Raw genomic sequence first — 22770 nt, 5'->3', positions numbered from 1 at the left:
ACCTGCTTAATTGTCTATGTAATTGAAATATATTTACAGTTAAGTTCCTTAAAATATTTATATAGTAAATTTAAAAATAAATAGGACTGTTAGCATAAAATAAGCTGCTTTAATTGTAGATAATGAAGTTCTAATAGCCTTCAGTATTATAAATGGTTTCTGAATAAGTGAAATCAGTTTCATCTCCCAGTCCCATGCCTGGTAATAAAGTATTGGTTAGTGAAAATGACCTTAGAAGGTCATATAGTTCAGTGAAAAAGCTAGATTCATGCATGGTTCAACTGTTATTTCTGTGCTTTAAATGTGCTAGCTGAAACAGAGTCTAAAATCTCCTTTCCATCACTGCCCTGGAAGTTCAAAGTCCATGTATTCAAAGTCCACAGCAAACTGCTTTCCTGCCACTTTAGCTCCCTAACTCAGGAGCTAAGCTGCTGTTAATAAAGAACTAAGAAGTCCACTGAAGACATTTCCACAGAGGCAAAAAGCATGGTAGCTAAGAATTTGGGTTTGGAAAAAGAAACCACTGTTTGAATCCCAGCTGTCAACAGCTGTGATATTGTTGGGCAATACTGATACGTAAGTCTGAGCTTCTTCCCCTATGAAATGGGATGGTAATAGTGCCTGTACCTCCACTGTTGTGTAATTTGAATAAGGGAATGTCTATAGAGCTCAGCACAGTGGCTTCACATAAACTCAATAAATGGGGGCTATCCTAATACTAATAGTTTACATTATTTTAATGTACACAAAAATCTTAGTAATATAAGGTCCTCTGGGGATTACACAACTCTAAATCATGTTTAGGAGAGTGGCCAGGGGAGAGAACTTAAGAGAATGCTAAAAAAATCTGAAGAATACTTTTGGTACTACTATTACTACAAGTAAAACTTTCCTAAAAAGTGAGAGGTTAAAGGGGAAAAAAAAGTATCCAAACTGTAAGCATATTAATAAGGCACAAATATTAAATAGTAGACACAGGGACTTCTTAGGTGGCACAATGGTTAACAATCTGCCTGCCAATGCAGGGGACACGGGTTTGATCCCTGCTCCAGGAAGATCCCACATGCAGCAGAGCAACTAAGCCCAGTGCCACAACTACTGAGCCTGTGCTCTAGAGCCTGTGAGCCACAACTATTGAGCCTGTGTGACAAAACTACTGAAGCCCACGTGCCTAGGGCCTGTGCTCCACAACAAGAGAAGCCACCGAAATGAGGAGCCCGCACTCTCCACAACTAGAGAAAGCCTGTGTGCAGCAACAAAGACCTAACGCAGCCAATGAATAAATAAATAATTAAAAAAAAAAAAAATAGACACATAGTATATACTATGTGCCAGGTACCAACTTGTAACTTTCCCCTGGCAATAATGGTGGAACATTTTGTCTTAGAAATTACATTAAAATGCTTTTCTAGTTTCAAAAATACTGCCATTTTCCAAAATATTGATACTATTGTCATGAAATCTCATAATTCATCTGTTCTACTAGAACTAGAAGAAACAGGGAAGAGAGTTGATTAATTTATGTAACTAGGACTAAACCACAGGTAATTTAACCTCCATACACAATTTTAAGTAAATCCCCACTATCTGAATTTATAATTATCTCATAATAAAACCACCTTGTATAAAATTTATTACTGATAGGTTCAACCCTAGAAGACATTAACCTCATTCAATTCATTCAAGGTAAAGGACAAAAATCAATAGCTAAATTATTTTATCATACTGTAACATAATCTGTCCTCTGGTTGGTTTGACTGTGTAGACATGCTTTGAAGTAAGACAGCCATTTACTGGCTGTGTGACCTTAAGTTATTTAACTACTCTAAAGCTCAGTCTCCTCAATTATGAAATCTAGACAATAATTATTAAACTGTCATTAATAACAGCTGCTAATACCATCTTATCACTGTACAAATGCATTTTAATTCTCAGAATTCAGCCCCTATCCTTATTTTAATTTATATGTATATGCAAACTGTCTAGTTTCAAAGTAACATTTGTAAAACTTTTATGAAAAACTAGAGGCATGTCTAGATATGTTGTTTTAAAAATAGATTTATATATATCATATAAAAATATCCATCTAACAAGCTGATACTTAAGGTGATTATGAAAATATTTTATCTTGGGCTTGAAAGTAGACAGAATCTTAAGTAGAGGACCTTTTAGTGTAAGGAATATACTTGAAAACAAATTAAGATTCATTAAGCAATGACTGTGTCATGCAGTCTTCTGAATATTTTAAACATATTATTTCATTTAATCTTCACAGCCTATGGAGGTAAGTAATAGTATAATCCTGATTTTACTAAAGAGTAAATAGACAAAGAGAGGGTAATTTGGCCAAGGACACTTTGCCTAGTGAGTGGTGGAACAGAAATTTGAAACCAGGCAACATGGCTTCAGAATCTAAGCTCTTATCCACCCATTACTCTCTTCTGAAGAAAAGCCAAGAGGTTATTTAAAACTGAAAACCTTGAAAGTAACAAGCAAATTTTATAATTTTCATTCTGCTGTGTTCAACATATTATAAATCACTAAGGAAAATTAAAAGATATACAGTTTTTAATTTATGAAAATTCTTTATATTTTCCTACCAATTATTTATCAGATTGTGTTTTCAGAACTTTTATAAAAGCATCTTTTGGAACTTCAACATTGCCAACTTTCCTTAGTTTTTTCTTTCCTTCTGCTTGCCTCTTCAAAAGTTTCATTTTTCGGGTAATATCACCACCATACTGAAAAATATTTTAAAAAATTGTAAGTCCAAGTCACTCCACAGAAAAATAATCCTACAATTACCTAGAGACATCAATACAATTACAACAATTTTACAATTATTATCCATGAAGCAGACACCTGCAAAGTTATCTCCAAGCCCCTTCCTAGCAGATCCTAATTTTACTGTTTTCTCAAAAGATGATAAAGGCTTTATTAATTTATTTGTTTTTGGAAGGAGATGAAGATCCTCAAGGAAACCAAGTACTATATTATGCATGTCAAGGAAAAGTTATCAATCTCCTTACTGATTCAAGGGCTTGAAATTTTAGATTATATAGCTGTAGTCTAATATGGAAACTCACATAGGCTTAAATGTGTCAGTCCCTATACTAAGGATTTAGAAAAAGCATTTATCATTTAATTCTCATTAATAATAACTGACTTAAGAATCTTTTTTTTTCTTAATAGACGAAACGGCAAACTTGGCAAAGCATTGTAGGAGAGAGGGATTTCAATTTCAGTTTCAATTCCGACACAGTAACTGTCTTCAAAATCTTTCCTTATAAATTAAAACAACAAAACATTATCCTGACCATAACTGTTATAAAAATGTTCTTAGATAGGTACACATAAGGAAAATTTTAAAAATAAGATGGGAAAATATTTAAGAATGTGATCAAAATGAATATGCTATTATTGAAGTCAAGCTGAAATTTACCTATTTAAAAAGAAAACATGGAGATGAGATAAAGGGTATTATAAAAACCAACAATGGAAACCAATGTATTTATACCCTAATTTTAAACTTATAAAATAGCTATATTATTACAAAATAGAACACATGTAGATACGTACGCATTTTGCCAAAACATTTTTCCTATAGGCTTTCACACTGTGAAAGAGAAAATTTTGTGTAAGTACATAACATATTTAAAAGTACTTATTTTCAAAAGCAATCTCCCCTTTACTAAAGATATTAAGATTGGGTCATACCTATATAAAATTGCCATAAGCAAATAATTAGATATCTTAAATGGTCTTGTATTTATTTTCATGTATTTGGAATAAAATAGAAAATTAATTCAAGATGAATATCAACACAAACTTTATTAAGAATAAAAAGAGCTCAAGACTTGTAGGCAGTCTTGAAGAGGTCAAATTTAAGCATGGCGTGAGCTTGTTTACGAAAATTACTATATAAGGCCATTTCCAGCTCAATACTACTACTACCAAAAAAGCTAAAATGGTTATTATGTCATTATTAACTCTACTGAATGTGGATCAAGAGCGACTAGGAATATAAAGAACAACATATTTTATAAAACCCATTTCAGGGGACATGAAATAATTTTAACACAGCCATTTAAGCAGCTATATACTCTATTTCTACAATGTATCTGAGAAATTCAGAGGATCAAAAATTTGAAAGTAGCTCCACTTTTAAATTGCATTTTCCTGGATGTTCCCTTATTATAAACTCCACTCTGCCCAATCTCTGGGCAGTTATGAAACACAAAATATCTAACTACAGCAAAATGGTGTTAGGAAATGAAATTCATTGCAAATACAGGCATACAATTTATCCCAAGACTACTGCAAACTCCTGAAGCCTAACATGATACAGCATTCCTCTCTCACCGTTACAATTTACAACCCGACCAGCTCTGAGGAAGTGATATTAAATGCTTCAAGTAAAAATCATAATTTAATTTTGTCTTTTGGAAGAATCATCTCCAAAACCTTTTTAATTCCAGTTCCTATTAATTTATAATCTACTTGAAGGGATAAAACAAACCATAAAAATTTTACAGAAATTCCTTAACCAGGAAATTCAGTGGGGTCATTGAATAAAATGAGTAGAAATAAAACTCACACCATATATACTAATAACTGTAAATAATTATCACCCAAAAGAGTCATATAAGTAATTCAAAGTAAGAGTCATCATTTAAGTTAGTGGAATTAAGAGATTAATGTTTCCATAAGTAGGAATAAAGTTTAGGACGACTTTAAGTTAAATTTTTTAATATTCTTTCATTTTCTATGTATATCATCGCTAAAACCAACCAGGGAACAAAAATGAATTTCAACTTACGTTTCTCTTGCAATGATTTTACTTCCAAGAGCAGCCTGAATTGCTATCTCAAACAGCTGCCTAGGAAGAGAATCCTTCAGACGTTCACATACAGCTTTGCCAACAGAGTGTGCTTTGTCTCTGAGATAGAAAAAATACAGCTATTCACATATCTTAAATAAGAATATTTAAAGTAGCTTTCTAGTTAATATGCTATTCAACGTAAAGTCTATTAAGGACGTAAAAATGGAACTTGTTTATCATAAACATCACTTAATCTCTGAATCATATATGACCTCTCTGCAAAACTAACATGATCTATTACAGAAAATCTAGAAAAACGTACATTAGAGAATGAAAAAACCATTCTTAATGCCCTTCCCCCACCCACAGAATACCACTGTTAAACATTCTAGAATGTCTGCTAAACATACATGTATCCTTGTAGTTATTTCTCTGCATACATATTTATATTTATTTGTTTTTTACAGCTTGGATCATAGTGTTTATGATATATTCTACCTTTTTTATTTAATAGACATTTTTTACATCACTAAATATTACTCTACAATATAATTTAATGGCTTAAAATAGATTATTATATGAGTGCTCCATAATTTAACCAATCCACTATTTCTTGAACATACTTATAAAAGTTTTAATGAACACAAAAAACTTTTTGTTCTCAATTTTAAATCTATCATTGTTTAAAAAACATTTTCTTTTACTCTATCTTAGGCAGTAAGGGAAACACTTCTTTCCATGTCACTACTCTTTTTGGCTATTATAATTCTATTCTCCTTTTAACAGTTTGGAAAGAGAAACATGGAAAAAGAAATGGAAGGAAAAACTAGTACATGGAAATTTAATTACCCTTTAAGTTTTCAAAATGTAGCTTTCAAATGAAAATGAGCACCCAATAATTAAATGAAAACATATCAAAAAGTGGTTACTTTCACATTCCATGACTAGTGTCTATTTCAACTTACTTGTGTACAACAGTTACTAGCTCTTCTACAATATTTCCATTCAGTAGAATATCCATTTTTACAAGTTCTGCAGTCTGGTAGCCTGCATCTTCATAATCAAAACTAACAAGGAAAAATGTCCAAGTGATAGATAAACATTATATTTCCCAAGAGATGACATTTTTCTTTTCAAAATATCTTTTCTACCTCCTCCCATATCCCTCCCAAAAGATCTAACTTTCAAACAAAATATTACATATAAATTTCATATGAATGGATCTACATGACCACAGTAAGGAACAAACTTCCTCATCTTTTTACATTTATGAAATTAGGTACAAAAATCAAGGGGGACATGCTCTACTGAGGGAAGGGAAAAAAACTGTTAAGCCAGGCTAGGAAAATGGATCATTGAAAGCAAATGTCACCTTCCCAATATTCCCTCCTACCAGCTGGCTGCCTGTAGACAACGGTATATGCTACTCATTCTCAGATTCATGAGTTGGGTTTCTGTTTAACTTTCTATTAACAGTTAAATAAATGCTACGGCAGTGCTAAGCAGTCATTAATAAATGTAACTTCTGGCCTTCATATATGGGTCTTCATTATAAACCTTCAGAGGGCTTTTTTGAGGGTGAAATGAGTTAATACATGTAAAACACTTAAACAGTGCCTAGTACATAAAAAGTGTTAAGAACAGTACCTAGCTAAGCACAATAAGCATTTAGTAAGTGTCAGCTGTTTCTATTAATGATATGGTCAAAGCTTACAGTGCTAATGAAAACAGGTTTAACTTACAAAGCTGATGTCTTATGAGAAAGAAAATTTCAATTATACTTTCATGTCTCTGCAGACATTGATGAGAACATGTATTCCTACTGCCTTAATTTTAAAACAAACTGGTGCCCAGAGCTGCAAATGTTTGGCTTTGAAAGGTTTTCAGCAGGAAGGTCACAAAGTGACACTAATACTCTAAAACCTGTCTAAAGTATTGCCAAAATCCTTTCTTTTTTCAACAAACATCATTAATCATACACTATATAAAGGTTCCATGTTGAGATAAGACATAGTCCCTAGACTTTCACCTTGTTTACAGCTTTAAAATTTTCTATGCTCCAAAATTTTAGAATTTCAGATTTTCAGAATATGAACAAATATCCACATACATTCTTGAACATAAGAATTACCTTAATTTTGGAAGCTGGAATTATTTTTTACATAGTTCATTTAAATCATATTTACTCAATTAATGTGAATATATTTAAGTTTCCAAGCTAAAAGATTTTTAAGACCACTTAACTCAGAAAGTGGTGCCCAAATGCAAACTAGAATTCACAGGCTTTTGTTCAAAGTGTTATAAACACTTAGTAATCATATTTTTAATTACAGTAATTGTTTAACAACATACTGCCTCAATTCAGTTTATTTTAAGTTACATTGCTACTTATTTACTCAAGCTCTTGTCTGAAAGACGACAGAAAAAAAACTGGGTGACAAATTAGAAAAACAATTCTCAATACAAATAAACAGAAGATTCCTTTCTATCATGAGTTACGCTGACTCTCTTCCCTGAAAAGCTCATTTCACAAAGTAAACTTCCAGGTCACTGTTATCATATTCTTCAAAACGCTGGGATTTAAGTACGCATGCACATTCTCTGTGCATGTGTTTTACACATTTGTGAACATTCGCTTTTCCATCATATTTCCTTTATATTCTAGTATATGCTATCCAGTAATGTAAGATTTTAGGACACTGAGGGCATCTAGAGTCATTTGCCCTAACAAAAAATACTCCCACAATGTTATACTTCAATTTTACCAGGCTGTTCCTCCATGTACTTTTATGGGATAAGGTAATGGTTTTCATAATGCACACCACTTATTCCTGGGAAGACCAAGTTATTGAAGTATTCACAAATACAGGGGCACACCTAACATTTTTTGCAGGCTAAATATGTACTTCACTTATCCAAATGTACACAGGTGCTCCTAGGATTACATAACATACAAATATATTTTAAAAGTGTCACTGAGGTCCTAATAGCTTTTTCAAATTATTATAATTTTTTAATCAACATACAGGAGTACAACTCCTCTCATGAAGAAGGCACTAAAATTTTTGTCATTAAGAGAGAAGTAATAGTTTGATGAATCAAAGAAATTCATTCTTCCATTAAGCAAATTACAAGTACTCTGTAACACTGATAAGGTTGCTCCAAGCTTTTCTAACCTTACAGTGTGATTCTCAACCATCTTCAAGATCACTGAGATTAAAATAAGTGGAGTAAACACGTGCTGGTCAATATTTCAGAAAAAATTGTCCAGGTATCAGAGTTTCCCATTAAGTTTTTACCTAGCATATCCAGAAGACAGAGATTTCAAAGAATCATAAAAATCCACCACAATTTCATTCAAAGGGAAGAGATATTTAAGCATTACTCTATTTTGATCAATATACATCATATTCTTCTGAACTGCTCTTCGAGCCTGAAAAGGGAATAAAAAATTTATTGAATGATAACCAATTCAAATGATTTACTTAGTGAACAAAGAAAATGTCAGTTATCAACTTCAAAGAGTGGGCAAAATGAAGGAATATTTGTTTCATGGTCTAGTAAAAACATCTAACCAATATTTGTTATATGGGGAGAACCATTTTGTATTTCAATTACAATATACTTGCCACCAAAGCTTTTAATCCTTTGTCTTTATCAGATAATTTTGTCTTTTTTAATTATACAGTATTTCATTTAACTATAAATCAAATTAGCTACAGATAAAGTCATGTTTGAATTTCTTATTTTACAAATAAAAGAAATTTAGGTCCAGAGAAATTAAGTGACTAAAGTTAAATTTTTTTGCAAGACAAGACAATTAAAATTCAAGTCCACTAGTCTTCATTTGAGACTTCTTTTCAATATACGTCAGAATGTTTCAAATATGTACTTTTTGAGGACTATGATTATATCAAATTTGTGGATTAAATAATTTATTATAATAGTGGATTAAATCATTTATTACAATATGGCAAGAACTAACACAAAATGAGGAATACCTGCCAATCAAAGGCCTTTAAAGTATTCTAATTATCTTTCAAATGATACCCAATTTCAAATATTCAAAAAGGCAAAAGGAAATTATACTTTTAGCTACTCAAGTTAAAATGGCATCATATTTCTTTCCTTTAGGCTAAAATATCAATTCAGTAAACACAGATGATCAAAAATTCTGGTTCTATTTTCTTATTTAAAAATCAAAATAATATAATTATATATATGTATATCTACATGTATAAATAGATAAAATATATAGATATAGATCTTTCTGAAAATTTTTTTTGTTTAATGTGCTCTGCAGAGAGAAACTGTTCAAATCCTAAGCTGGGTATCACTGTTTGAGAAGACTAAAATTTACTTTTGTATCAAACAGTATTACATTTATACCTGGCAAAGCATCATTATTTTTCCAGTATATTCATCCGGTGTGATAATGGTGCCCAAAACAACTGGCTCCAAATATTCTGTTACTTTTGACTTATCAGGGAATTGTGCAGGATTGATGATTATAATTTCCTTTTCTCTATATTCCTAAAAATAAGAAAAAATCACCAGTAATTAGAAAAAAAATCTTATTACCATGTTTTTAAATTCTCTATTAATTTATAGTATATGTTAGAATTTATTTCATTACTGAATGTGTTTGAATAAAAACAAGAGAATCCCTAAAGGTTAGAATATTATCTTAACACACTTTAGATTAAAAACTCTCCAGTTCTTTGGTGCAATGTTTGTTCAGATAGTTTGACCGTTTCTCTTGATCTGTTTGTTTTCTTTTACTTGAATTTTGAGAATTCTTTATTATTCTGGATACCCATGTGTTATCAAATATGTGATGTGCAAATATTCTCCCATTTAGGGGCTTGTCTTTGCGTTCTCCTACTAGCGTCTTTACAATGAGAATAGATTCCTAATTTTGAGAAGTCCGAGGTGCCATGTTTTTCTTTAAAAACAAAAAAAACTCTCCAATTGTAATCTTTAATATTAATATTATTATATATTCTGGTTATTGACATTTACTAAACAGACTGTATACACCACTTAGAAAAATATGATGTAAGAATACATTTTAATCTGCCCCTTCTAAGGCACTGTAAATAGTTTCCCAAGTTACAGATGTCAAAGTTAATATTTGTTTAAAATGAATAGATTGTCACTTAGATTGAATACAATATTGTCTCTACTGTTAAGCTGAAATCTAAAATTTCCTACAACCATGTAGGAGAAGCTTTACTTTTCATATGGTGAATTACTTATGACCGAAATCATACTCAATCTTAGCACTGAATTTAGACAAGTATTTTCAGAACTAATTCTACTTTTTACCCTTAGTAGCAGACTAGTATTGATAATGTGGAGATTTTATCAGGTTAAGAAAAATAATGCATAAATTAGTTCTCAAGTAACTTCTCCATCATAAGGTAATTTAACTTTTATTACTAATCAAGAAATATTTAGTTTCAATAGCTGTTCAGCTACTAGTGTACTAAAATGCTTCTCTCATATTCTGCACACACATACACACATTTAATTAGTCTTCCTTGGTATGCTGACTCACAACATTACCTTTATCAATTTTGCTGATGAAAGAACAGCTTTATATGGAACAGTAGGGGTTGTCAAAATAACAGAAGCATTATATTCTTGCTCAAGTCGCTGGTTGAAAACTTCCATATGCAAAAGTCCAAGAAATCCTAACCTAGGGGAGAAAAAACCAAACTCCAAAATGTTTATGTCCCATGGGCTCTGTTTTCTTTGATGAATATATTGCTACTTTGTAGGGGAGGAGTGGAATCAAAAGTGTCATTCAAGCTATCACATCATAATTAAATGCTAGCATAAATTCACTAAATAAGATAAAATCTTCCACTGGTAAAATAGCTATAAAACTTACCATAGCATATGAATCCACAGTGAGAAACAAGCAGACATTGTTTTAGATTTCACACTAGTATGAACTTATCTTCAGAACTGTTAAAGAGCAATAAACCATGTAAACTTTACTTTTCAATAAAAATGGAACCCTACAACATAAGTGAATCTTACCTCCAGCCAGCACCTAGGGCAAGGCTACTATCCCGATGAACTGTCACACTGGAATCATTTAGAGTCAGTTTTTCTATAGCACTCTTCAGGTTATTATATTCAGATTGGTCTATAGGGTACATTCCTGGGGACACAATGATTTCTAATTATCACGTGAAATGCTGCCTAGAAAAGCTAATATGCACTGCTGCTAAGTTCAAAATTAATCACTTAGCTTTTAAATTACTTTCTGTATTTCACTGACCAAAATATTAGTCTGCTAAGAAAACTATAAATATTAAGTTAAACTGGCTTCAGAGTATTTTGCAAGTTTCATAAACTCTGAATTTACCACTAGATTCACACTCAAAATGATGTTTTTGCTTCTGCAAAAATTACAGAGAAAACAAAAAAGAACCATGGGAATTAAGCCTATCAGGAAAATACATTGTGTTTACTTTAAGAAACAAAAATGCAAGACATCCCACAACCACAAATGAAATTCCATTAGCAGATAAAAAACAGAGGTAGAAATGAAAACAAAAACTAGTGATTCATCAGATTCTCTTTCACCTCAAACCCAAGTCCTCACCTCTTAAGTCCTTCAAAATCCAAATGACTGACTTTGTCTTAACAGGGATAGGGAGAGTTAAACCACATTCATAATTCCAAATGAGAGATACAAAAGGGAGAAAACAAGGACTGGATACCCAGCACAGGGTAACCTGATGACCTTCAATCAGGTCTTCCTTTTTCAAATGTCTGTGATATCACACAGAAGTAAGAGGTTCTGAAGTTATGCATACATGCAGTGACTCTTCTCTGCCATGTCTGTACTAGTATATACAGTATTAAAGAAAGGCCAGCGAAGGAGAAGGCACTCAGTAAATGTCCACTGATAATTAGTAATAAAAACATCTTAATTAAAAAAGTATTTCAAACATGACCAACTCTCTAAGTGAAACAAGAAGGAAATTCATATTACTGTGCTCTTCCAATACATCAGAGGGCTTGTTTAAAAGGTTATTTTTTAAGAAATCCTTAAAAAATTTAGGAAATGATCTCCCACATAAAGTTTCACCATACATATGCAATTAACTGGTATGTATATAGCATACCCACAAAAAAAAATTAAGAAAAACAGAGTAGCTGTTATTTAAACAGGAATTAGCTGTTTTTTAAAATGAGTATTTCTAATAATTTTTATTTCAACTTAGAATAAATTGTCCCTTATCCTTTGAATATGTGAGCTCCTCACCTGCAAATACCATTGGCTTCGCTGATTTAAACCCAGGCAAGGGTTCCACTGGTTGTTTATGTAAATATAATGTATCTCCTATTTGTGCTTCAGTGACATCTTTCATCCCAGCAATCAGATAGCCCACCTGTCCTGCATATCTAAATAAAATTATTATATGGAAATATTTACTGTTTTAATGTGTCATGTGCATACTCAGAATTAGCTCTACTTTTCCAGGAAATGATGACACTTGCCAAACAAAACCTCATCAAACTGAAATTAAGTACTACATATCAATTCTCAACTCTAAGGACTGTCAGCAAAAGAACATCCCATGCCTTACAATCCATTACCAAGGACCTCTGCAACACAATAAGCCTAGGGACCTTCTTCATGACTCTGCCCACCTTTGCATATTAAAAAACAGTGAAACGGACAAAAGGAGAAACATAAAACACTCCTTGTAATATTAGTGAATTACATTACAGATGCCCTTTAAAAAAGAAAAACAAAACAATATTTTTAACCAAGCCAAAAAATGTGAACTCTCAACAAATCTGATTATCTATTTGATGATATGCCTCTTGCAGGAAAAGAACAAATCCCCAAGGTTTGACACTTTTACCTTATTTTTTTTTAAATAAATTTCCTAAATGATAATTTCCATTTAGGATGAGGTACAAAAATCTTCACTAAAGATGCAGTAATGGTCAATATATATGCAACAGACTATAGACAGACTTTGTATAGCACAGGGAATTATAACCATTATCTTTCAATAACTCTTAATGACATATAATCTATAAAAATACTGAATCACAATGCTGTACACCTGAAACTAATACAATACTATAAATTAACAATACTTAAATAAGAATACAGACACACTTTAGAAATATTTAAGTAAAATTACAATAGACTTTATGACTTTCAATTACATAAAAAAATGACAAACAGTCCTAGTTTTAGACATACAACATTAAACTATCAAGTGTCACCTATATAGTCACCTGATTTAATATCTTAAATTTGACAAATGAGGAAACAAAGACCTTAGAAAACTATGTGCCCAAGGTAATCTATCTTATTAGTATCTGGAGTACTGATGGAATAGGCACTCAATATATATTTGTTTTATAAGTGAACTCAGAACTCAGTTTTATAATGTAATTTTATAACTACCTTGCTAACCTCACAGGCCATAAATTCTAGCTAATCAAAGTTTGACCCTGAATTCCACAGTAAAGAAAATCGAATTTTCTTCACTATTTTATGTTGAAAAATCTAATTACAAAAAAATTAAATGTCAAATATGGATACCCAGTATGGATATGGATGAGAGAACTATCTCTGTCTCATCAAATACATCAGTGTTGGACCCAGTCTGCAACCAGAATATAAAATTAGTTATGACTAGCCAAAAGGAATAAAAAGATACATCAAATTCCTATTGTCCCTCACACATGAGATTCTTTTTGAAAGACCATTCACTATGTAGTTGCACCAAATAATCAGGTTTTTTTTTCCCTAAGTTACCAAATTGGGATCATTCTAATAAGCACACCAAGTTAAGAAAGGCTGTGACAGAAACACATACAAGTGTCTTTCAATTACTAATGCAGATTACTTACAGTTTATGAGTTGGCTGCTCATTAGGATTCAGAACTCCTACTTCATTAACTTCATATGTCTTTTGAGTATGTGCAGATACAATTTTATCTCCTTTGGAAACCACTCCATCAAATAATGCTACATTGGCAATCACACCCCTATACTGGTCAAAGGTGGAGTCAAATACCAAAGCTCTCAGGGGATTTTTGCGATGTGCTTTAGGGCTATCAAAAATAAGTAAAGAACAAATACTAACAAATTAAAATTAAATAATAAATAAAAATCTTAATATAATGCCTTTTTAGCTCAAATATTATGCTTAATTCATTCTAGTACTTCAGAAAGGTTGATTAACTCACAGCCAAAAGGACCTTTCTATACAGTATAATGCCTATATTTATATTAGTTTTAATTCATCCTCAAGTTTTAAATACATTTTAAATGACCATTTTTAAATTACTTATGAAACTAATGAAATATATCTGTTCAGGATTAAAACAAAAAACAATAAGTACCAATGTATTCAAGTCTATCACAATAACTGTTAAGAGATTCCTATTAACCTGTTTTATTTTTCTATGCTGTATTTGCCTTCTATATATTACTAAAAATAAATTAAAAATTTATTCTCACCAATCACAAAGAGTATATGTGCCATAGCTACTAAGCTAAAATAACATCAAATTGATGGACCTTGTACTGTTAAACAAACAGTATAAAAAGAGCAAAATACATACGGAGGTATTCTTTTGATGACTGCATGAAGAACACTTTCAACATTCGTTCCAAGTTTAGCAGAAATCTAAATATGTATATGAAACAAACACTTAAAAAGTTAAGGCTTTACTTTTCTATCCTTGTGAATGGGCTCTATGATTAGAAAGAATGAAATAACTCTAAAAGTTATCAATTTGCTTGAAGAACTTGGTAAAAGGGAGCACAAAGCATATAACACATAGACAGCTGCCCTTCCATTACAGTTAGGTGATTCTCTGGTATTAAATTACAAAAGCATTCTGATTATGGTACTGAAAGAACAGTGGACTAAAAGTTCAAAAAATCTGGATTATAATCATGACCCTACATGTAATATATGACTTCAAACAATACATATTTCTTTAAGCTTCAAGTTCTTCATCTGATAAATAAACTGATTATTCATATTTTACCTAAACCTCAAGGCTGCTGTGTGAATAAATAATACATGTGGATGGTATACAGGTAACTGCAGGGCATATTATTACTATTGTTCTCACACTGAAAAGGCAGGCCAGAAGACTCAAAACATGTGCACCTGACTCATCTTTGTCATTACCAGTAATTGAACTATCTCTGAAATCTTTATTTCAAACCCAATTCCCTGAATACTTCCTCTTACCCTTCAAAGTCCCTCTAGATCAGAGTTTCTCAACTCGGCACCAAGGACATTTTAGGCTGGATAATTCTTTGTTTGGTGGGCTGTTCTATGAACTGTAGGATGCTTAACAGTATCCACAGATTCTCATCTACCCACAAGATGCCAGTAGCACCCACCCCCCCCAGTGTGACAACAAAAAAGGCCTGCAGATATTGCCAAATGTTTCCTGAGGGGCGAAACTACCCTCTAATGAGAACGGCTGCTTTAGACTCTAGCACATTCTTTGCAACAGTCCTTTAAGATCACAACCTCTAATCCATTGAATGGACTTTTTTTTTTTTTAATTATTCATTTAGCCCCCTGCCCCTTTACTCAGCTGAGATTCCAAGGTTCCACTATTTGTAATCACTCTGTTCAACTACTTTCTATTCTCTATCATCAGCAGTTGGTAAAACCTCAAATGTGACAGCATGCCTTTCTGTGCCTATGATCAGAGCAGCTTAACATTGCTGGAGAAAAATCAAGTAACTGGTTCAGTTGGTTTCTATAAGTTCATGACCACAGATCTCAATGTACAGTTAACATTTCCTGGTAGTCCCAGGACACATCCCTCACTAAATTCACATTACCACTCATTAAGATAATTCACACCACCTTCCTTTTCAATCTACACATTTTCCCTATGGCCAATTCACTCTCAGTTGATAACTTTGCCTCATACTTCATTTAAGGAAACAGAAAACATCAAAAACTGCTTTATCTAAATATACAAATCCATCTGTACCTATGTCCACAACATCTTTGCCTCCTGTCTTGTTACAATGTGTATTCCCACCTCTCTGAAAACTTAAATCCTCTCACCTTTCTCCTCTGAATCCTACTCTCTAATCCTTCTCAAACTCTTACTCATAATACCCTACAAATTGATTATAATGTAGTCTGGCTTCTAGGATCTCTTTTCTACCTACACTTTCTCCCTAGGAAATGGCATCTATTTCCACGGCCTCAATACTACAAACATGCTAATGACTCAAACATCTCCAACTCAGCCCTCTCCACAAATGCCAGAATTGTAGATTTATGCAATATCTCTACTAGGATGTCTAACAGACCTTTCAAATCCACTATATCCAAAACAGAGCTTTTTATTTTCCCACTATGTCTGTTCCTCCCTGAGTCCTCTCCATATTAACAAATACCAGTATTTAACCAGTTGCTCAAATTCAAACCCTCCATGACTCTTTTTCACTTCCTTACACATAACACACCAGCAAAATCTACTGTATCCACAAAATACACTTCGTGTATTGTCAAATTTGCCTACTTCTTCAACATCAGCACCACATACTTAGCCACCACCATTTTGTACCTGGGCTACTACCGCAAGCTGGTTTCTCCATATCTCTTCTTACCCTTTTCTAATCCATTCTCTATAAGGCAACCTGAATGATCAGTTTATTTTCCTCCCTTGCTTTAAAATACTTTCATTATCTTAAAATTTTACACCCTTTAGCACAGTAAGAGTCCCAGAATGACTTGATTCCCGCCTACAAAGCCGTCTCATGTAACTTGCCTCCTTTCTGTTCCTTAAACATGCCAAACCTTGCCAAACATGCCAAGCCTTTACACTTGCTCCTTCCTCTTCCAGAAATGCATTTCTCCCAGCTCTTCATTTCTTCAAGTCTTAATTCATCAAAGAAGAATTCCCTAAGTTACTCTGCATCATAGCTCCTCTCTGAGAAAAAGACTTTTTTCATTATTAAGTATGGTAATTCCACCTAGAACAATATACTCTGTTGAATGTATTTCCTTGACATCTGTCTCATTCAGTAATTACTATACTTACTTCTCTTTTTACTTATTCAATGAGTGCCTCCCCAAGTAGAATATAAACATAATGAGACAGAGGTCTTGCCTGTACTGTTCACTGCTGTGTCCCTAGCTGGCACACACCAAATTAGGTATATGAATGAATTTTGTAAAGATTTATTAAAATCTGAAGTTAATAATACTTTAGTATAACATAATACAAGTCATGATATCATAATTTCAGGACTACCTTACAGCAAAGTCCCTCTTCATAATAAAAACCATTAAATTCTATGTATATATCCAAGAAAAAAAAATTATTGCTTTTTCCAGTTATTACCAAGTTGTATATAATCATCCAATGTGTTAAAAATAAAAAAACAAAAAAAACCCCAAATCATCAGCTGAAACTTGCTTTTTCAAAAATCAAACAAGATTGGAAGTGGAAGCTTAACATTATATTATTGCACTGACATACTTACTACACAGTATGTAGCATAACTTAGTTCAGCTACAGCTATTTAACACCCAAACCAACATTTAAAAGGTAACTTAAAAATTCAAATTTAAAATAGTATCAACTTGATATAAATAAAATCTATTTCGAAGAATATGTAAAAATGCCTTGGAATTAGTCTCACTCTACTCTTCAAAAAGAATATTTCCATAGAGGCAAAATGGCACACAAGAAATAATACTATAAAGAGTTGCAGGAGGCCTACATTTTAATCCTGGTACATTAGCTAACTAGATCTAGAATCTTAAGAAAGTGATAAAATCTTTCAGTCTTAGTCCTTTCAACTGTATCGTAAGAGTAATTTCTACCTGTCCTAACCATGTAATAGGGATTTGGCAAAGATCAAATGAAATATCAGTAAAAAGAACTTTGTAAAACTATAAGATAATAATATACTTAGGCCAATTTTCTGAGATTTTTAAAAGTAAAACCAAGTCTTCTAAAAAAACAAAAGTATTTTACCTTAATACATTCATCACTTGGAATATCAAACACCTTTTCAATTTGTTTTTCAACCCTTTCAGGATCAGCATTCTTCAGATCTATCTTAAAAAAAAAATTCATTATGTCTTAATATAATTAAAGCGTATTACATATTAACAGTATTTGGAGATAGATAAAAGCATATCTGCTTTTAAACTAACTGACCCCTTTACGATTTTATTTTCAAAAGCATTAAAATAAGAATAATCTAGAAAAAGGCAATATAATTTTAACAAGCACGTCCACTGAAAATAGAAGGCAGACAGCAGAGTAAGCAAGAAATTGAGGCAGTTAGCTACTCAAGGCAGAAGAGTTCAATAATGACACCAAGTAAACCTATTTTATAAGTCAGATATAACTTATAACAACAAACTGTCTTACCTATAAGCAACCCTGCTTCTTCAATATCAAAAAATAAAACAATGCAATGCATATTTTTAATTAAGATTAATTTATTAATTTTAAAATATAAAAGTTAAGCTTTATCAACAGTGCTCAGTTTAGCATTTAACTGTTAAGTGTCCTGTATTACACTGTTTCCTCCTAGTTCATAAGGTCCTTTTCTTTTTCCTTTATATAGTTTAGTCTAACACACTATTGTGTCTGTCCTGCCCTTTCCTACAGAAACAGCCCCCCATTACTCCATGTAATTCGGGAGACTATCTCCTCAACTACAGGCCAGGAGTCTCCAGTACAGGAGTCTGTGTTGCAGTTTTACCATATGCAATTCAAAGAAACAAATCCCACCAATACACAACTGACCCTTGTATAACAAGAGTTTCAACTGCATGGGTCCATTTATATGCAGATTTTTTCCAATAAATATGTAAAAATACACTTGTAGAACATCATATGCAAGACTTGTATTGAGGTGGATAGCCTATCCCTAGCAAAGGCATAAGAGGGGTGATATTTAACATAAAATTAATACTGTATTGGTTTTTTTAGTTTTACACTCTGCTTTCAAAGAATTACATTACCATACAGTTTGCCCCTCCTAACTGGAGAAGCTGCATATTGGCCTATAATTACAGATAAGCATTTTTTTTAAACATGACGATGTTTCCAATACTGTTATGAATGTGACTATAATACTGTATGCCATAAAAACTTTGATTCATTCATTAGTGTATATGCTAGGTTACCATGAAGCAATCACATACAGTATCATACCATGAAGCAATCATATTTCTGCTTCATTGTTATCAATGCATGAATCATTATACCTGCAAATAAATATGAAGTTCTTTTCCATATTATCTTTTAATTTTGTATGTCTAGTGTTAGTAATACACATAATATCTATGGTGTTTTGTATCACATAAGACAATACTGATGTAAGTACTGAGAGTTGATCACCTTATAAACAGCTGACGTAAACTTAGGGTATTGATGAACAGTACTGTAAATATATTTTCTCCTCCTTATGATTTTTCTTACCATTTTATTTTCTCTAGCTTACTTTATTATAAGAATATAGTATACAATACATATAACATACAATGTATCAATAGACTGTTTAAGTTATTGGCAAGGCTTAGGTCAACAACAGGCTATTAGCTAAGTTTGTGGGGAGTCAAAAGTTACATGCAGATTTTTGAGTGCACAGCAGGTTGATGATGATGATGCTGTTCAAGTGTCAACTCCATTTAATAAATAGCTGAAGATTCCTCATATAAAAAAATAACAAGTAATATTCAAACACTAAATTTACTTTTAGAAAGTAAAATAATAAATGTGCTAACAAATTACCTTGTTTATAACTGGAATTACCGATAGCTGTGCTTCAAAGGCAAGAAAGAAGTTGGCTACAGTTTGGGCTTGAATACCCTGGAAATACCAAGACACAAGACACTAAGATGATCATCCTACCATTTATCACAGAAGTTGTAATTCAAGACCATTCCACACATCTTCATCAAAAGCAAAGGTACAAGGCAAACTATGGTATCTATACTTCCCTGCATCTGGATCATTCCCTGTGAAAATTCCTTTCAGTTCAGGAAATGTTTTTTAGAAGGCACTGTATTAGGCTTTGGAGACAAAGCAGTAAAACACAGATCCTTAAGGACCTCTAAGCCTCCTAAAGGAGTCATGTGACACATTTTATAAAGCCCAGTACATGTATGTAAGGTAGAGACTGACTCTCCCTGACAGGATCAGGGAAGATTTAACACAACAACAAAAAAAACTTTGGGTTTTGAATGAACAGTTTGTGGGAAACTGACATATATCAAAAGCTTAAACAGTATATCATAGCTCTTATATTCTCATCTCAATATGTTTTTATGGTTATCTTTATACCAGAGAACTTGGTAATGTTATTGACATGTTTCTTTAAACCTAACACTTCCCAAATTATTACCTTAAAAACACTCAAAACAACCTCAAAAATAAAGATTTATTTTCAAGTTCTGCTAACAACTGAAACCTCAGATTAAGAACTGCTTAAAATTGAGTTTTTTTGTTAGGATGTATATATAATATGACACACTGCAAAAATCTCTTGAACAATTCCTCTGATCAGCTTAACATTTTTAAAGGATGAACTAGTCAGTTTCACAGACCACTTTAGTGTAATAAAACTTCAAATTAATAGGACCAAAACATAATTTTGATTAAGTAATAAAATAAACCATTTTCTTCAAGCACAAAAATTCTACTTTCAAAAACATTTTAAGGAAAACCTTGGAACAACCAAATAGCATATCATATCATATACAATTAAGAGTACCTACCTCATTTGCATCAATCACAAGTAAAACACCCTGGCAAGCAGAGAGTGACCTGGATACTTCATAACTAAAATCAACATGGCCCTGAGAAACAAAAAATATTAATACCTCTAAATGTTAGAGTTTAAATGTTTCTTAGAGAGGGGCATTTTGGCAAATCTATTGACTCCACTGGATAAAAAGTTAATAGGTTTACTTTTTGGCCTGTGCTTTTGAAACAATTTACATTAACATAAGCACACTGAGAAAACAAAAAGCAAAGTGAGGTGTTTAATGTTCAGTTCAAAAACTGAAAAAAGGATCTGTTTGCACTATTAATACAAGGCTGACTTTAACAACAGAAACAAAATTGAGATTAAATTTACCGGTGTATCGATGAGATTTAAAAGGTACTGCTTTCTTTCACAATTATAGAAGAGAGATGCTGTCTGTGCTTTAACAGTGATTCCTCTTTCTCGTTCCACTTGCAATTTATCAAGAACTTGTTTATTATTTTTTGTTTTATCAATTGCCCCTATAAATTAGAAATAGAAATGTTTATTGATATTTCTACAAGCTTTTAAAGAGACAATACTGCATATAAAATTAAAACCAAAATTTTAAAAAGCATGTAAAAGTAATTATCAATTATTAACTGCCATTAATTAGGTATGGAACATACAATGAAAATACCTGTTAGTTCTAGGAGCCTGTCAGCTAAAGTACTTTTGCCATGATCCACATGTGCAATGATACTGAAATTTCTAGTGTTTTCAACAGGGAATCTAGACATGTCAATTTTTTCCTAGAAAAGGGAGAGACATATTACATTTATGACTATAAATTGTACACGATATGAAGCAAATATACTAAATCAAAGAAGGTTCTTTTAGCCTTCTTAGAACAATTTCATTTATAGCATTTACATTGTTTATATTATTCCTCTGACAATAAAGAGATGTATGGCTAAAGTCATATTACAAACCATGGATTAAAACAGGACTCATCAAAAACATTTGTTTCACTGTCAAAAGTCACCATATGGCTAAATAAAAGTCCCTTATAATATTTCCACCACTAGAGGACCAATGAGGAACTGAATGTATTTTCATGAATGGAGGACACAAGATACCTAGAACTCCTCTACAGCCTTAGAGCATCTGGTCTAACAAAATCTCTCAAAACAAAAAAGCTACAGAGAAGCTAAAAGAAAAAACGGAAAAGTTTTTGCCCCCATCACATATTTAATCAACAGAGTCAGGTCTACTTAAAAATCTGTGCTCCTAGAAGAGCCTTCAAAAGTTTAATTTAGATGATTTTGTGACTTGACAACTTCTTTGGAGAGAGAGAAGAGGACAAAATGATCACATAAGAAAAAAAAAAGCTCTTATTTATCACTTAAATTCTTAAAATATTTTTAAAATTTAACTTCAGATTTTTAGTTGCATACACCTTTACTGTTTTACTGAGACTCACTGCAAATTGCTAAAAATTAGTATTCACGTAGACATGTCAGTTTTTTGATACTCAAAACATTTCATTTTTCCAATCAAATTTATATCTCATAATCAGCACCAAAAAAAGTGAAATTACAGTGAAATACACAATTCTCATTAGCTTGTTTCTTTAGAAATGCTCCAATATGAGGCAGACAATTAAAGCGTAATTATACCTGAAAGAAATTCTGCAAAAAAACCGCACTAAATCTGATTTGTTTGCCCTGTGGATTTCCCCCCCACCATTCAATTCGAAAGATATGCAATACTGCACCACTTTTAAGATCAACAATAAATCCATTTTACATTCCACAGGCATTTTAGAAAAAGGTAAAACTGAATAATTACAGTCTTTATCCTCAGTTACTCACAACTTGCATTCAGTTACTTCACTTTACTGCCTAAACTATATCTCTTCACAGTTATCAGATACTATAGTTTTTAGAGTCGCTGAACCTCCACCTCCTCTAACCACAGGAACAGAGTCAGAACTGCACAAGCCTGCTCTGGCTCAGGCAGAATGAAATAACAAAACAAACAGAAGCGAAGGCATACCCAGCACTTCTTACACTCTAGATATTGGGCTAAAAGTTCTATGCCTTACATCGTGCAAGCCTCACAGGCACCCATTCGAAGTTTTATCAGCATCTCATTTAACAAATGAAGAAACGATCACAGAAAGGTCAGGTACCTT

The 22770-nt window shown here is 32.3% G+C and overlaps 1 protein-coding gene across 3 annotated transcripts in view; it reads right to left on the bottom strand.

Moving 5' to 3' along the window:
- The window catches only part of GUF1 (GTP binding elongation factor GUF1), a 37244-nt gene that overhangs the window by 13756 nt on the left and 718 nt on the right, over window positions 1-22770 (bottom strand). Inside the window, exons 2-17 of one of the 3 annotated variants that reach the window (XM_057729401.1) lie at window positions 21274-21385; window positions 20967-21115; window positions 20605-20685; window positions 19619-19696; window positions 17846-17929; window positions 14438-14502; window positions 13721-13924; window positions 12108-12247; window positions 10871-10994; window positions 10391-10523; window positions 9212-9355; window positions 8122-8255; window positions 5788-5889; window positions 4820-4939; window positions 3580-3616; window positions 2601-2741 (exon numbers count right to left, since the gene is read on the bottom strand). In XM_057729401.1, the coding sequence (XP_057585384.1) occupies window positions 2604-2741; window positions 3580-3616; window positions 4820-4939; window positions 5788-5889; window positions 8122-8255; window positions 9212-9355; window positions 10391-10523; window positions 10871-10994; window positions 12108-12247; window positions 13721-13924; window positions 14438-14502; window positions 17846-17929; window positions 19619-19696; window positions 20605-20685; window positions 20967-21115; window positions 21274-21385 (1845 nt within the window). In that variant the 3' untranslated portion in view covers window positions 2601-2603. Of the gene's footprint in view, window positions 1-2565; window positions 2742-3579; window positions 3617-4819; window positions 4940-5787; window positions 5890-8121; window positions 8256-9211; window positions 9356-10390; window positions 10524-10870; window positions 10995-12107; window positions 12248-13720; window positions 13925-14437; window positions 14503-17845; window positions 17930-19618; window positions 19697-20604; window positions 20686-20966; window positions 21116-21273; window positions 21386-22770 lie in introns of those variants that run through there. The other 2 variants (XM_057729400.1, XM_057729402.1) reach the window with 2 other exon arrangements.

This window comes from Hippopotamus amphibius, chromosome 3 (assembly GCF_030028045.1).
Source record: "Hippopotamus amphibius kiboko isolate mHipAmp2 chromosome 3, mHipAmp2.hap2, whole genome shotgun sequence".
Classification (NCBI taxonomy): domain Eukaryota; kingdom Metazoa; phylum Chordata; class Mammalia; order Artiodactyla; family Hippopotamidae; genus Hippopotamus; species Hippopotamus amphibius.
The sequence above is the reverse complement of the archived record's forward strand: the minus strand, read 5'-3'. Positions and strand labels throughout refer to the sequence as shown.